Source organism: Eucalyptus grandis, chromosome 8 (assembly GCF_016545825.1).
Source record: "Eucalyptus grandis isolate ANBG69807.140 chromosome 8, ASM1654582v1, whole genome shotgun sequence".
Taxonomy (NCBI): domain Eukaryota; kingdom Viridiplantae; phylum Streptophyta; class Magnoliopsida; order Myrtales; family Myrtaceae; genus Eucalyptus; species Eucalyptus grandis.
This window is the reverse complement of record NC_052619.1, coordinates 60970088-60985024: the sequence shown is the minus strand read 5'-3', so window position 1 is coordinate 60985024 and position 14937 is coordinate 60970088. Positions and strand designations below refer to the sequence as shown.

At 40.4% G+C, this 14937-nt stretch overlaps 2 protein-coding genes across 2 annotated transcripts; both read right to left on the bottom strand.

Moving 5' to 3' along the window:
• Positions 1–923: 923 nt before the first annotated feature.
• Positions 924–3547, bottom strand: LOC120287814 (pentatricopeptide repeat-containing protein At1g63330-like). The gene has a single exon (XM_039301226.1). The coding sequence runs from the start codon at positions 3319–3321 to the stop codon at positions 1513–1515; it is 1809 nt and encodes a 602-aa protein (XP_039157160.1). The 5' UTR covers positions 3322–3547; the 3' UTR covers positions 924–1512.
• A 4023-nt stretch (positions 3548–7570) lies between these two features.
• Positions 7571–9474, bottom strand: LOC104417648 (pentatricopeptide repeat-containing protein At1g63150-like). The gene has a single exon (XM_010028888.3). The coding sequence runs from the start codon at positions 9445–9447 to the stop codon at positions 7870–7872; it is 1578 nt and encodes a 525-aa protein (XP_010027190.3). The 5' UTR covers positions 9448–9474; the 3' UTR covers positions 7571–7869.
• Positions 9475–14937: the final 5463 nt, after the last annotated feature.

The window sequence follows — 14937 nt, the reverse complement described above, 5'->3', positions numbered from 1 at the left end:
TTTGTCAAACAGAAAACTACCATTAAGGTAGAGAGAACTCTACAGAGCGAGAGAGGTTGAAAGTTCAATTTTATTATTCTGTACTAAAAGGATCTTTTGAATCAATGAAAGATATATTGATAGAAACAAGTGCATCCCAATGGCAGGGAGTAAAACTAAATAAAACATAAAATGCTCTATGTTTTAATAAGTTGCGGTTCTCAATAATTTTATTAAAAACTCAATCGTAATCTCAAGATAAATATTAATTAATTTGTGAGAGTATCATGATTTATTTATTCTGTTTAATTTCCTTGGAACTATGAGTCTTTAAAAGTATCTTTTCTTTTCTATATCATGTCATTTGATTAAAGGAAAACTTGTATCATCAATAAATATATTCAGGAAACCGTTTTTAGATACTTCTCTTGATTTATCTTGTCAAGTATAAACTCAATAGTAAACAAGGCTCTCAGGCAGACAATCAACAAGCTAAGCACATGAAATAACTTGTTTAATTTTTTGCCCTTTTGATTGGATGTGCAAAGTTATACGTTTGACATTTGCTTTACAAATGATTATGGTTTCTCTCTCTCTCTTTAAATCTATTTCAAGAACTCCATGACACATCAACCACGTGTAGAGTATGTCTTCTTAGCCCAAGCATCGCCAATATATTTGGGCAGAAATGGAACCAAAAAATAAGCAACCGTAGCTCAATCTGCATGCTTATGTTTCCTCGTCAAAATTCATGATCTGCAACGTAAGGAACTATGCTGTAAACAAAAAGGCAAGATGAGCCTGCTCGCACATTCTAAAAACGACAGCAAATAACAAGGAGAGAAAACCAGGAGTATTGCTCCAAGATAAAAACTTCACCATATACTTCACATCACTCTAAGAAAGCATAACATTGCTCAATATAGAACTACATAATCAGTCACTCGGGTGAACTGCTTCTGTTTTTAGCTCAATATCATGTACAATCAGTAAATTGGAAAGAGGAAAAAGGGAGAGAATTCATCTGATGACATACCAGAAGTTACTCTCAAGAAGCTGCTTTGGTATGATGTGCTTACTGATGAAGAAGAAAAGAACCAAGAGCAGTCAATTGTAACTGTACAGAAAGGTCCCTGCAAGAAACTACCTTGGTATGGCTGAAGAAGCAGAAGTCATCAAATGCAGAAACTTTCCATGCACCGCCATGATTTCTTCCTTGTAACAAATTAATCTCAGACTATACAGAACTAACTAGTGTTAGATGATGCAAGCCCAATTTTCTCTCATTGAAATAAAATTTGGCTACTTACTATATGCACACAATTGCAATTCAAAAGAGCGTACGTCTCTGACCACAAAAGAGACAAAACAGAGAGCTTACGTCCCTGGTGCAGATTTTCAGGATTCTAATTTATTGCGAGCCGATGCACCCAAAATTTTAGCCGTTGATGCAGCATTTGGTGAGAAGCCTTTCTCAACCATCTTCCCTAGAAGAAGCATTGCCCTCGCTTTCTGACCATCTTTGAGGAGCGCTCAGACAACAATGTTAAACATGATACCACTTGGAGGACATCCCTTCTCTTTCATATTATGAAGTAGCTCACACGCTTCACGTATTTGGCCAGCTTTACATAGTCCTTTTATGATGGCACCAAATGTCACGACATCGGGTCGCAACCCTCTGGCATCCAACGAATTGAAGAGGTTCATTGCAGGTCCAAGTTCCCCCATCTCACACAAGCCCTTAATAAGGATGTTGCAGTGGACTATATTAGCATTGTCCATGCCATCTTCCATGTGTCGAAACAATGCCATTGCCTTGTCGATTTGTCGATACTTACAAAGGCCATCTAACATGATGGCATAAATTTGTTGATCTATATGATTGCAAACCAGCATTTTGTAAAACAGCTGATGTGCAACCCTGGGGCTTCCTGCAAGGAAAAAGCCTTCCATGAGACAACCATAGGTGGCAACATCAGGGACTAATCCTTTCTCCAACATTTGCCGAAGGAGATTCATTGCCTTATCCTCTCTTTTAACCGCAAAATACCCGTTAATCAACATGCTATAGGTCACCACATTAGGATTGCACTTCCTTGCAGTCATCAAACAAAATGTAATTGCGGCATCATCCATTTGATTTTGAAGGCAGTAACCATTTATCAATGAAGTATAAGTAACTACATTTGGCTCAATATCCATCTCGATCATCAGGTCAAATATGCACTTCGCCTCATTGGTCATGCCCTGTTTGCTGAGTGCATCCAAGATAATATTGAAGGTTTGACAATCTGGCCTTATTCCTCCCCGCACCATCTCACTCAACTGGACTCGAACCTCTTCCCATTGGCCACAAAGGCACAGACCGTGGATGAAGGAATTATAAGTGATAACATTGGGGTGGATTCCATCATGAATCATCTTCTCTAACAAGGCCTTTGCTTGTTTCCATCCGCCTATGCAGCCTAAGCCGCAAATCAAGGTATTGTAAGTGAGGATATCCGGCTTAATAAGGCAGTGGCTCATACGGTTAAAGAAGCCAAATGCCTCTTCCACCAGTCCTTCCTTGCAATAACCATCGACGATCGTGTTGTACGCGACCAAATTTAGTTCGCAACCCCTTTCTTCCAAATTCCTTATTAACTGGACGGCTTTAGAAGTTTTACCGGTTCTGCACAATCCCTTCATGATGACACTGTATGTAAATACATTGACCTTAAGCCCCTTGCCCCGCATTTCCTCCACCAAGGTCAAGGCTTGTGCGATCTTACCCTCTTCACAGAACCCGTTGAGCAAAGTGGTCAAGGTCACCACATCCGGTTCAAGCCCAAGCTTGAACATTTTGGTCAAAACGGAAAATCCAAGGTCGGACCTTTCCAAGCGGCAGAGGCAATTGATCAGAATGCTGAGAACGTAAATGTCGCGAGATATGCCCATGGAATCCATTCGCTCGATCATGTGGATGGCGACAGCATAATGCTTCATCCTCACCGCAGCTCCCAAGAGTTGGGTGAAACAGGGAGTCGAAGGCAAAGGGTTCAGCCGAATCATAACCTTGAAATAATGCAAAGCATTGCCGGGTTTCGCCAACCCGCCTTTTTTGCATAGGTTCATCACAAATTCCAAAACTTGGGATCGACTCATGGAATCGCTCGGTCCAGAAGTGGAGCGTGAAGTGCGAAAGCGACGGGAGGGAGAGGAATCGACAACGCGAGGAAGAAGAAGAGGAAGAGGAAGAGGCGATGCAAAGAAAGGAGGAGGGAGAGTGAGATTACCGGACGGTGGTCGAAGGAGAGGAGGAAGAAGAGGAGAGGGGAATTTCACCATTCTTCGCATCATTCCTTTTCAGCAACTTCTCGTCGTTGCTTTCTCTCGACAGCTTCAAAGGCTTAAAAACAAAACGACATGAATTTTTTTTTTTTTTGGGTTTTCGGTTTTCTGTCCTGGGAATTTGGTTTACTTTCGGTCATGGGAAACGAGGGAGATGATGGGTATATGTTGAAGTCTGCAGAGCTCTCGGTGATCAAAATGGAGGGAGAAAATGTTGAGGGAATGGAAGTGGAGGATAAGCAGAAGGGGAAGGTGAAGGTGAAGGTGAAGGGATTAGTTTGAATGACAAAATATTGGATATCACTTTGATGCCATCTTGTCAAAATCCGAATCCATTTATCAGATGGCATGCGTCGCTTGGGTCCACCGAGTCAAAAGCTCTCATAATTTCAATTTTAAACGAACGAAATCCTATCTCAGATTTAAATGAATAAATTCAAACTTGAAAATGATCTCTTTAATCCTCAAACGGGTAATGAAATTTATTTTTAAAAAAACCTACATTCTCTGTCTCATCCTTCTCTATATTTCTAGTTTATGTTGAAACTTGAGGACTCCTCCATAGTTTACTAGTTTAAGTATTATACTTTTTGTAATAATAATAATAATAAAAAAAAGGATCGTATGTTTTTTTTCTTCCCTTGCTAGATTTGGAATGAATTTTTATGAAAGTTTTTACTATCTCCATTTGTGTATTTTTAAGTTCATTTACATTGATATCGTGAATACTTAATAATGAACATGATATGATATAAAAATATCTGGTATTATTATTACGATTCACTAAATAATGGAACGTAGCTTTAAGGTTTTTGTTTATCCCTTTGTTTCAATTTTATTTTTTAAGGATATGTGAACTAAAAATTCTAAATCTTATTGAGAAGATGTAATTAAATTATAAAATTTTAAAACACAATCAAGATTTAAAATTTATCTAATTGGTAAAATTAAGTTCTTCTTGTTGGCACTTAGTATCATTATGGTGCCTGTTAATGCTCGAATTTTGCCAAAAAGGGAGCGTATATCTATAAAGAAATAAGTGTGACTTAATAGGAAAAATGGAACCGGAAGCTAGAATGCATTTTCATCGAGACTTTGTTGGGGCTTAAGTAGCTTCTTCAGGTACCACCCCTCTAGAGATTGATGAAGCGATCCAAGGCTTTTCAAATTGACGGTCACTAGTTCAATTCGATCCTACAAAACTTGGGTTAGTTTGTAAATGACGGGCACGAGTTGAGGCACATCGCTGGTTTTGGCTTTCCCTTTGTATCGTTATGAGTCGGGGTGATTGGTTTACCTAGTCAGTTTATCTGGATCGAAACGTTGGTTTGGGTTTTTGTTTTTCGTTTTTTTTCCCCATCTTCCTACTCCTCATTCATATCTGTCTGTTACGACAACTTGCTCCAAAGTCGAACACGTTGCCAAGGATGGACCACGAAATCTCAACACAAGCCCGTTACATAATAAACGAGACAATTTTCCCTGGCAACGGGATGCCTCCAGCTCATAATGAGGCTCCATGACCGCCGTTCCCATCGAGGACAGGATAGCCATGGATTTGAGGAACAGAGCTCGAGTGTGGACAACCATGGATGTAGCTTTGGAGATAAGGACGTCCATGGATGCACTGAGATCTGGACTGCCATAAAGAGCTGAACGACTATGGACAATGGGCTACGGAAGGTCGATGGCGAGCTGCTCACGTTGATCTAGGGGAGGCGCTCCCGACCACGGAGGTCGAGCTGAGTAAGGAGGACCTGGTGAACTCGATGGGGAGACCAACTGGTGAAGGTGAAGGCGAGGAAGGGATATGAAGGAGGGAAGGGAGCTGTTTAGCATTTAGATTCTTTTTCCGTTTAATGCACTCCAGGTCGGTTCGAGTATGTGACTGAACCATCAACACACCCAAATTCTTTTACTTATTACTCGAACCTGAATGAGACCCAATAAAAGAAAAAAGACTAGAAAATTATCGGCTCAAATTGGTTAGGATAGTTTTGACACCCCAATGGACAGTGGTACATGGCAAGGTTTACAGCCATAAATTAAACAATCTCATGCGGGCGATTTATAATTTGCCAACGTTGGGTATCCTTGCCATGAGCAAAAGAATACTTCTTTCGAGTAGGAGTTAGCATCATACCGTTCAAACCGCCATGCTAAACCGAACCAAAACGGTTTTGGTTCAGTTTCTGAATTACTTTAAAAAATAGTTTAGAAACTCCACACCACACCGCAATGGTGCGGTTTGTGTTTGGTTTCTGAATTTTGAAACCAAATTGAAGCACCAAGCTGTCTTTATGAGTAGATATGTTAATTCCATCTGAACCGCAGTACTAAAGTTGAACTTTTCTCTTATGTTGTTTGTTTGAAGTAGACGGTAGGGATGAGCATAGTTTCAGGATAGAATCAGGAATCGGAGAACCGGATTGGTAGAAGACATGGTTCAGACACTTCATGTAAAACACAGCATAGATCAAGAAAAGAAATCCAGGAGCATATATAAACTTCGCCATACACTTCACATTGCTCTAAGAACGCATATAATTGCCTAACATAGAACTACCTAATCAGTCAGCTTGTGTGAACCACTACTATTTTTAAGTTCAATATCATGTACCATCAGCAGTAAATTGAAAAGAGAAAAAACAGAAGAGAATTTATCTGATTACGTACCCCAAACTACTCTCAAGAAGCTGCTTTAGTATGATGTGCTTATCAATGAAGGAGACAAGAACCAAGAGTAGTAGAGAAGGAGCAAAGAAACTAAATCACGCTTGTGATTCCACAGAAGAAGACAGGTAAGATCTACCCTCATCCTATCAATGACGATTATCACTTGGTTGAAAGACATTAGTCACACAGTTTCACTCGAGTCTTTTGTTTTCATTATCTGCTCTAAATAACAGAAAACAATAATTCAAAATATCTCTGATCACATTTTAAATTACTTTCAATGTGACTTATGTAGTTTTTCCTTACAGAAAAATATATCTTATCTATTCGCACAATTCAAATCAATTAATAAAGTGCATTGCACTACATAAGTAATGATTGTTCCATAAAAACTTTAAGGAATAAATCAAACAAGTTAAACATATATCTTGCCTAAGGTTTTATATATATATGGACAAGGAGGTCCACCAACTTTGGGCCCATTAAACTCACGGCCCATGTAAGACGACAATTAAAGCCCAGGTGACTGGGCCGAACAATGAAACGTTTGCAATTGGCAGCATAAAGAATCAAACTTATATTGTGCACCTAATCCGCGCAAATGATTTTGTTTAAGCTATTATATGTATATGAACTATATATATAGACATAGATAAGAAAATATGCATATATATAGACATAGATAAGAAAATATGCATACCTTTTATGCCATTTAAAGCTCAATACAGCTGCTCTTCTAGACTTCTATGGAATATATATACTACCAAACATAGTTCGTTTCATCACAGAAATCTCACTAAATAAAAGCAAAGAAAACTACACAACTTACTATGATATGCAGAGTTCTATTTCACGCTTTTAAAATCAACCAAAATCGAAATTAGATGAAATGAACCAACCCACTTCACCTTTTCTCTGTTGGCCGTAATCAATTTAAGTTAAGAGTACAATGGATCAGGTCAGTTTAGTCACCCATGGAAAAGCAAACTTCACCTATAATTGAGAAAGCAAAGTAAAATCAAAAGTCTCTTTGGAAACATCCCATAAAATTGAAACCACACAAAGAAAAGAGAAAAAAAATGAAGGGTTCGTGTACTTAATGTGTAGCGTTGATGGATTTGAAGCATATAATTTTCCAGTCCTTGGAGGTTGCACAGCTTATAGTCGTGATTGTGCTTTTCATGACAAAGCGAATCTTATATTTTAATCAGTTGGATTGTGTGAATGACTGATTCCGTGCACATGCATCACGAGTCTAATTACTACATGGTTTGCCCTCGGTCTGACCACAATTTTGAACTGGTATGCTCAATAAATCCCTTAGAACAACAGAAACAACAATTTGAAGATAGAAAATAATCTCTACGCTAATACAAAGGAAGCTACTCTCCTGCGGCCCCTTAAATTTTAACCAACCAAGTTTCCTTGATCTTTCACTTTCATGTCGAAGACAACACCACTGCGACAATAAGTCTCACGAAAACTCAGAATCGGGAAGGACTAGGTTCATCTTGAAGTTGATTGTAACTGCACAGAAAGATCTCTGCAAGAAACTACCTTGGTATGGCCGAAGAAGCAGAAGTCATCAAAATGCGGATAACCTTCCGTACACCGCCAAGTTTTCTTCCTTGTAACAAATTCATCTGAGACTATACAGAACTAACAAGCTTAGATGATGTAAGCTCAATCTTCTCTCATCAAGATAAAAGTTGGCCACTTACTATATACACACAATCGCAATTCAAGAGAGCGTACGTCTCTGACGCAAAAAAGAAAGAGAGAGCTTACGTCCCTAGTGCAGATTTTCAGGATTCTAATGTGGTGTTAGCTGATGCACCCAAAATTTTAGCCGTTGATGCAGCATTTGGTGAGAAGCCTTTCTCAACCATCTCCCCTAGAAGAAGCAATCCTCGCTTTCTGACCATCTTCGAGGAGTGCTTGGACAACAATGTTAAAAATGATACCACTTGGAGGACATCCCTTCTCTTTCATATTATGAAGTAGCTCGCACGCTTCATGTATTTGGCCAGCTTTACATAGTCCTTTTATGATGGCACCAAATGTCACGACATCGGGTCGCAACCCTCTGGCATCCAACGAATTGAAGAGGTTCATTGCAGGTCCAAGTTCCCCCATCTCACACAAGCCCTTAATAAGGATGTTGCAGTGGACTATATTAACATCGTTCATGCCATCTTCCATGTGTCGAAACAATGCCATTGCCTTGTCCACTTGTCGATACTTACAAAGGCCATCTAACATGATGGCATAAATTTGTCGATCTATATGATTGCAAGCCAGCATTTTGTAAAACAGCTGATGTGCGACCCTGGGGCTTCCAGCAAGGAAAAAGCCATCCATGAGACAACCATAGGTGGCAACATCAGGGACTAATCCTTTCTCCAACATTTGCCGAAGGAGACTCATTGCCTTATCCACTCTTTTAACCGCAAAATACCCGTTAATCAACGTGCTATAGGTCACCACGTTAGGATTGCACTTCCTTGTGGTCATCAAACAAAATGTAATTGCGGCATCATCCATTTGATTTTGAAGGCAGTAACCATTTATCAATGAAGTATAAGTAACTACATTTGGCTCAATATCCATCTCGATCATCAGGTCAAATATGCACTTCGCCTCATTGGTCATGCCCTGTTTGCTGAGTGCATCCAAGATAATATTGAAGGTTTGACAATCTGGCCTTATTCCTCCCCGCACCATCTCACTCAACTGGACTCGAACCTCTTCCCATTGGCCACAAAGGCACAGACCGTGGATGAAGGAATTATAAGTGATAACATTGGGGTGGATTCCATCATGAATCATCTTCTCTAACAAGGCCTTTGCTTGTTTCCATCCGCCTATGCAGCCTAAGCCGCAAATCAAGGTATTGTAAGTGAGGATATCCGGCTTAATTAGGCAGTGACTCATACGGTTAAAGAAGCCAAATGCCTCTTCCACCAGTCCTTCCTTGCGATAACCATCGATGATCGTGTTGTACGTGACCAAATTCAGTTCGCAACCCCTTTCTTCCAAATTCCTTATTAACTGGACGGCTTTGGAAGTTTTACCGGTTCTGCACAATCCCTTCACGATGACACTGTATGTAAATACATCGGCCTTAAACCCCTTGCCCTGCATTTCCTCCACCAAGGTCAAGGCTCGTGCGATCTTACCCTCTTCACAGAGCCCGTTGAGCAAAGTGTTCAAGGTCACCACACTCGGTTCAAGCCCAAGCTTGAACATTTTGGTCAAAACGGAAAATCCAAGATCGGACCTTTCCAAGCGGCAGAGGCAATTGATCAGAATGCTGAGAACGTAAATGTCGCGAGATATGCCCATGGAATCCATTCGCTCGATCATGTGGATGGCGACAGCATAATGCTTCATCCTCACCGCAGCTCCCAAGAGTTGGGTGAAACAGGGAGTCGAAGGCAAAGGGTTCAGCCGAATCATGACCTTGAAATAATGCAAAGCATCCTCGGCTTTTGCCAACCCGCCTTTTTGCAAGGTTCATGACAAAGTCCAAAACTTGGGATCGACTCATGGAATCGCTCAGTTCAGGAGGAGAGCGTGAAGTGCGAAAGCGACGGGAGGGAGAGGAATCGACAACGCGAGGAAGAAGAAGAGGAAGAGGAAGAGGCGATGCAAAGAAAGGAGGAGCGAGAGTGAGACTACCGGACGGTGGTCGAACAAGAGGAGGAAGAAGAGGAGAGGGGAATTTCACCATTCTTCGCATCATTCCTTTTCAGCAACTTCTCGTCGTTGCTTTCTCTCGACAGCTTCAAAGGTTTAAAAACAAAAGAGCAAGATTTTTACTTTTTTTTGGGTTTTGGGTTTTCTGTCCTGGGAATTTGGTTTACTTTCGGTCAAGGGAAATGAGGGAGATGATGGGTATTTGTTGGAGTCTGCAGAGCTCTTGGTAATCAAAATGGACAGAGAGAAAGTTGAAGGAATTGGAGTGGAGAAGGAGAAGGAGAAGGTGAAGGTGAAGGTGAAGGGACTAGTTGAATGAGAAAATATTTGATATCACTCTAATGTCACATTGTTAAAATCCGAATCCATTTATTGGATGACATGTGTTGCTTGACCCATCATGTCATAAGTTCTCCTAATTTCAATTTTAAATGAAAAAGATTTTATTTCTCCACTTTACTCTTTACAAGCTCTTTCTCCCACTTCATGCACTCATGCAACTCTTCCAACCCGTGACTAAGCTCTCCTCTAATGAACCACGCCACCACCCCGTCCGTTGCCTCCATAGTTCAACGAACCACACCAAACAACGCCATCTCTCTCTTGACCCGCTTTGTTTTCTCCATCTCACTCTCAACTTGCTCTATTCTTGTCCCCTCCACTATCTAATGAACCACGCTGCCGCCACCTCCGACTTAAAAGGTACAAATTTTCTTCGATTTACTCCAAAAATTGTGTAATTTTTGCATTAAGTTTGTAATTTTAGGGCTTTATTTTGAAGCATGGACTTGGATGTCATGTTTCCCACAAATTGCAATGTTTTTGTCTTGTTGGATGGGTCTCATTTTGAAGGTTTCTTTTTTTTCTTTACAATTTTCTCTCTTTACTAGCTTTGTTCTCGCTGCCTTTGTCGTGCTTTGTACCACACCGCCACCTCCGCCTCCGCCTCAAAAGGTACAGTTTTTCTTATAGTTACTACAAAAAAAATAAGGATTGTATGTATTTTTTTCCCTTACTAGATTTGGTAATGAATTGTTATGGAAGTTTTTACTATCTCTATTTGTGTATTTTTAAGTTCATTTACATTGATATCGTGAATACTTAACAATGAACATGATAGGATATAAAAATATATGGTATTATTATTACGATTCACTAAACAATGGAACACAGCTTTAAGGTTTATCCCTTTGTTTTAATTTTATTTTTTAAGGATATTTGCACTAAAAATTCTAAATTTTATCAAGAAGATGTAATTAAATTATAAAATTTTAAAACACATTCAAGATTTAAAATTTATCTAATTGGTATAATAAAGTTCTTCTGCTGGCACTTATTATCAATATGGCGCCTCTTAACGCTCAAATTTCACCAAAAAGTGAGTGTATATCTATAAAGAAAATCACTTTGGGCTCAAGATTTATGGTTGCGACAAAGCTTGATCCTAAAAAAAAAAAAAAAAAAAGAGTCAAATTATCAAATTCTGCATCCCTTGCATTTAGAGAATTGCATTTCATTAACATTTACTTATCATTTATAGATAAATGAGAAAAATTACTTTTTTGGTGACTTTTCCGTCAAACTGAAAAGTCAACCTTTAATATATCATAGTATTGCATTACGTGTAAACATCCCTTTCATATAAATTTAAGAGTTTAATTTCAAAATTTTCTTGTTAAATCAAAAGTTGAATTTTTCGGTCAAATCAAAAATTTGAGCTTCAACCGAAAACATCATTGTTTCATCATCTTACGTTAGTTTTTGTCAGGTTTGTTTTGTACTTAGTAACCAGCGGTATGATAATTTTAGGATATTGGACCCGATTGCAAAATTTCAATTGCTGGGAGCACCAGAGCTCCTGGATTAATTATTCGAATGCACATTAAGCTCGATTCTTTCTCACACCTTCGCACATAATTGAGCCCCTAAGCTAGCCACAATCTAGTCCCGATGGAACTAGGAAACTTCAACAGGAAATGAACTAGAGTTAGAGAGGAAATTGGAGGCAAAACCGGGGGACTTGCGGCTGCCCATTTCTCGGTGGAGGCCAGCTGGGATGGGATTGCAAAATGAAGCCTAAAACGGAAGCTGTCTTGGCTGCAAAAGCTGGACAAAGTAGTCTGCAGCCAGGATTCGAGAAAGTTGCAGCAAGTGATCACAACATAGAGGAGCCAATGGAGGGTATCGGCCCAGATCCCCAGCGCTCGGGCCCAGGTTCATCAAGGATGGGCCCAAGTCCATCTAAGTTGGCCTGAGACCTTGGCAACCATGCCCGAGTCCATCGAGATCGGGCCCAGGACACTGGTGCCCAGAAATTGCTGATGACATTTAGCTCGCAACCCATTTCTTCCAGATTCCTAAGAGGGTGCATGACAACTAATAATTTCTATTCCGAAACAATTTTTCTATTAAACACTGCACGTTTCGAAATAAACTTCGTTTTTAAACTTTCAATGTTTTTTCTAAATTTTGAATAGAAATCATAAGTATAAATTTTCTACTTCTCTATTTTTGGACCGAAATAAGAAATAAAAATGTTTATCATTGTTTGTTAACCGGTCTTTCATTCGTTGCCACCGACCACCGTCCATCGGTCACCCGCCGCTGCAGCCGGTCGCCGGCCGCCGCCGCCGCCGGTCGCCGATCCACCATCGTTTGAAAGGAATAAATTTTGTGTTTCTATTTTTAGAGTAGAAATTTTGTGTCGTTATCAAATGGTTATTTTTGCTTAGAAATTCTTCTAGAAATAGAAATATAAAAATCTATTTCTACTCTAAAAATTATTTTTGGAACAAAATGATTGTCACGCGTGCCCTAATTAACCAAACAGCCTCCGAAGTATATAACCGGTTCTGCACCGTCCCTTCACGAGAACACCACCCGTAAAGACATCGACGTTAAACCCTTTGCCCCACATTTCGTCCACCAAGGTCAATGCATGTGCGATCTTACCCTCTTCCAAGAGTCCGTTGAGCAAAGTGTTCAAGGTCATCCCACTCGATTCAAGCCCAAGCTCGAACATTTTAGTCAAAACGGAAAATCCGGGATTAGACATATTCAAAGTGGCAAAGGCAATTTTATCAAAGTGCTGGGAATGCGAATGTTGCGAGATATCCCCATGGAATCCATTCGCTTGATTATGTGGATGGCGGCAGCATAATGCTTCATCCTCACTGCAGCTCCCTAGAGTTGGACGAAACAGGGAGTTGAAGGCTAAGGGTTCAGCCGAATCATAACCTTGAAGAAATACGAAGCATCATCGGGTTTTGCCAATCCGCCATTTTTGCATTGGCTCACCGCAAATTCCAAAATTTAGGTTTGATTTAGGGAATCGCTCGGTCCAGAAGTGGAGCGTGAGTGCAAAAGTGAAGGGAGACAGAGAGAGAAGAATCGACATTGCGAGGAAGAAGACGACGAATCAATGCAAAGACAGGAGGAGTGAGAGTGAGATTACCAGATGGGGGTTGAACAAGCGGAGGAAGGAGAGCATAGGGCAATTTCACCATCCTTCGCATCATTCCTTTTGAGCAACTCTTCATTCTCGCTCTCTCAACAGCTACCCAATCCCAAAATAAAGGAGCAACTTCGGCATCATTTCTTCTAAATTAATGACCAAAAACTTCAAGTGATTTGAGTTCGTGAAGGTAATTTCGTTTTGACCATTGGATTGGTTTTTAATCATCTAAGTCGCTAAAATTTCATTTATATCTAGCAAAGTGATGCACTTTGACCAGAATCCCATCATGTGGCACTAAACTTTCCCTCACGTGGCTTATATTCAACCAATTATCATTGGTTTCTTGATTTAATCATCTTTAATCTTCCATGTCTTACTAAATTTAAATCTTAAAAACAGATAAATATAATATTTTTGTTTAAATGATATACTCAAATGATGTAGCTTATTCAATAAAATCAAATCTATTTAACTAGGAATTCAAAATGATTTATTTTAAGTGTTCCAGTTATTTGATTCGGCAAAACCTAGATCTAACCACAATTTAAAAAAAAAAAATAAGAAATTAATAATTTTAGAATAAAATTGAAATAAAGTTGCGATGAATGAAAAAATAACCTTAACTGAAAAAAATGACAGACTGCAACTTTATTTAGAATATTTATCTATAATATATATTATATTAAAAATAATAAAAAGAAGTAATGAGCTAACTTAATTACTTGGGAATAACCTAGTTTGAAGATGAATATGTTTCGAATTACTCGGGAATTCCTTAGTTCCAATAGCTTGAAAGTTCAATTTTATTATCCTATACTAAAAGGATCTTTTGAATCAATGAAAGATAGGGAGAATTACCAAAAAAGTCATAAACCTATTGCAATTGTGCCAATTCAGTCATAAACTTTTTTTTTTTGTCCAATTTAGTCCTAAACCTTTTATAATTGTGCCAATTCAGTCCATCCGGCCAAAATTGGCCGGCCGGCGTTGACATGGACGCCGGTGGGGACAATGGCCGGGGCGAGGTAATTTTTTAATATTTTTTTCAAATTTTTAAATATTTTTAAATAATTTTTTTTTTTTTGGCCTTCTTCTCCTTCCTTTGGCCGGACGCCGACCGAGGTGAGGGTCGGCGAGGCTGACCTTGCCGGCCACCGGCGAGGCTCGCCCGCCGGCCACTAGCGGAGGCGAGCCTCACCCGGAAGGCGGGTGAGATCGAGGCTTGACCTCGCCATGGGGGCGAGATGAGCCTCGCCAAATGGCGACGGCGGCCTCGCCGTCGGCCGGGCGAGGCCAAGCCTCACCACATCCGGGTGAGCTCGGCCCTCACTGGCCACTGGCGAGGGCGAGGCCTTGCCGCGCTGCGTGGTGTAGACGAGGAACTCGCGGAGGAGCTCAATCTCGTCCTCATCGCCCGAGATGCTTTGGAACAGGGTTTTGGTGACGGTCACAGCCCGGGGAGGGCCGCTTGAGCTTGGAGGGGGAGATCGTGCCGACGATCGAGGGGGCGGGGGAGGTGGCGGAGGTGGCGATGGCGACGGCAGCCTTGTCGGCCACCGGGCGAGGTTGACCCTTGCCCTCGCTAGTGGCCGGCGAGGCGACCGTCGCTAGGCGAGGCTCGCCGCCAATGGCGGCGGGGCGAGCCTCGCGGTGGTTGGCAAGGCTGACCTCACCGGCCCTCACCTCGGCTGGCGTCCGGCCGAGGAAGGAGAAGAAAGCCAAAAAAAAAAAAAAAAAATAATTAAAAATATTTAAAAATTCGAAAAAAAAAAAAATAAATATTAAAAAATTAC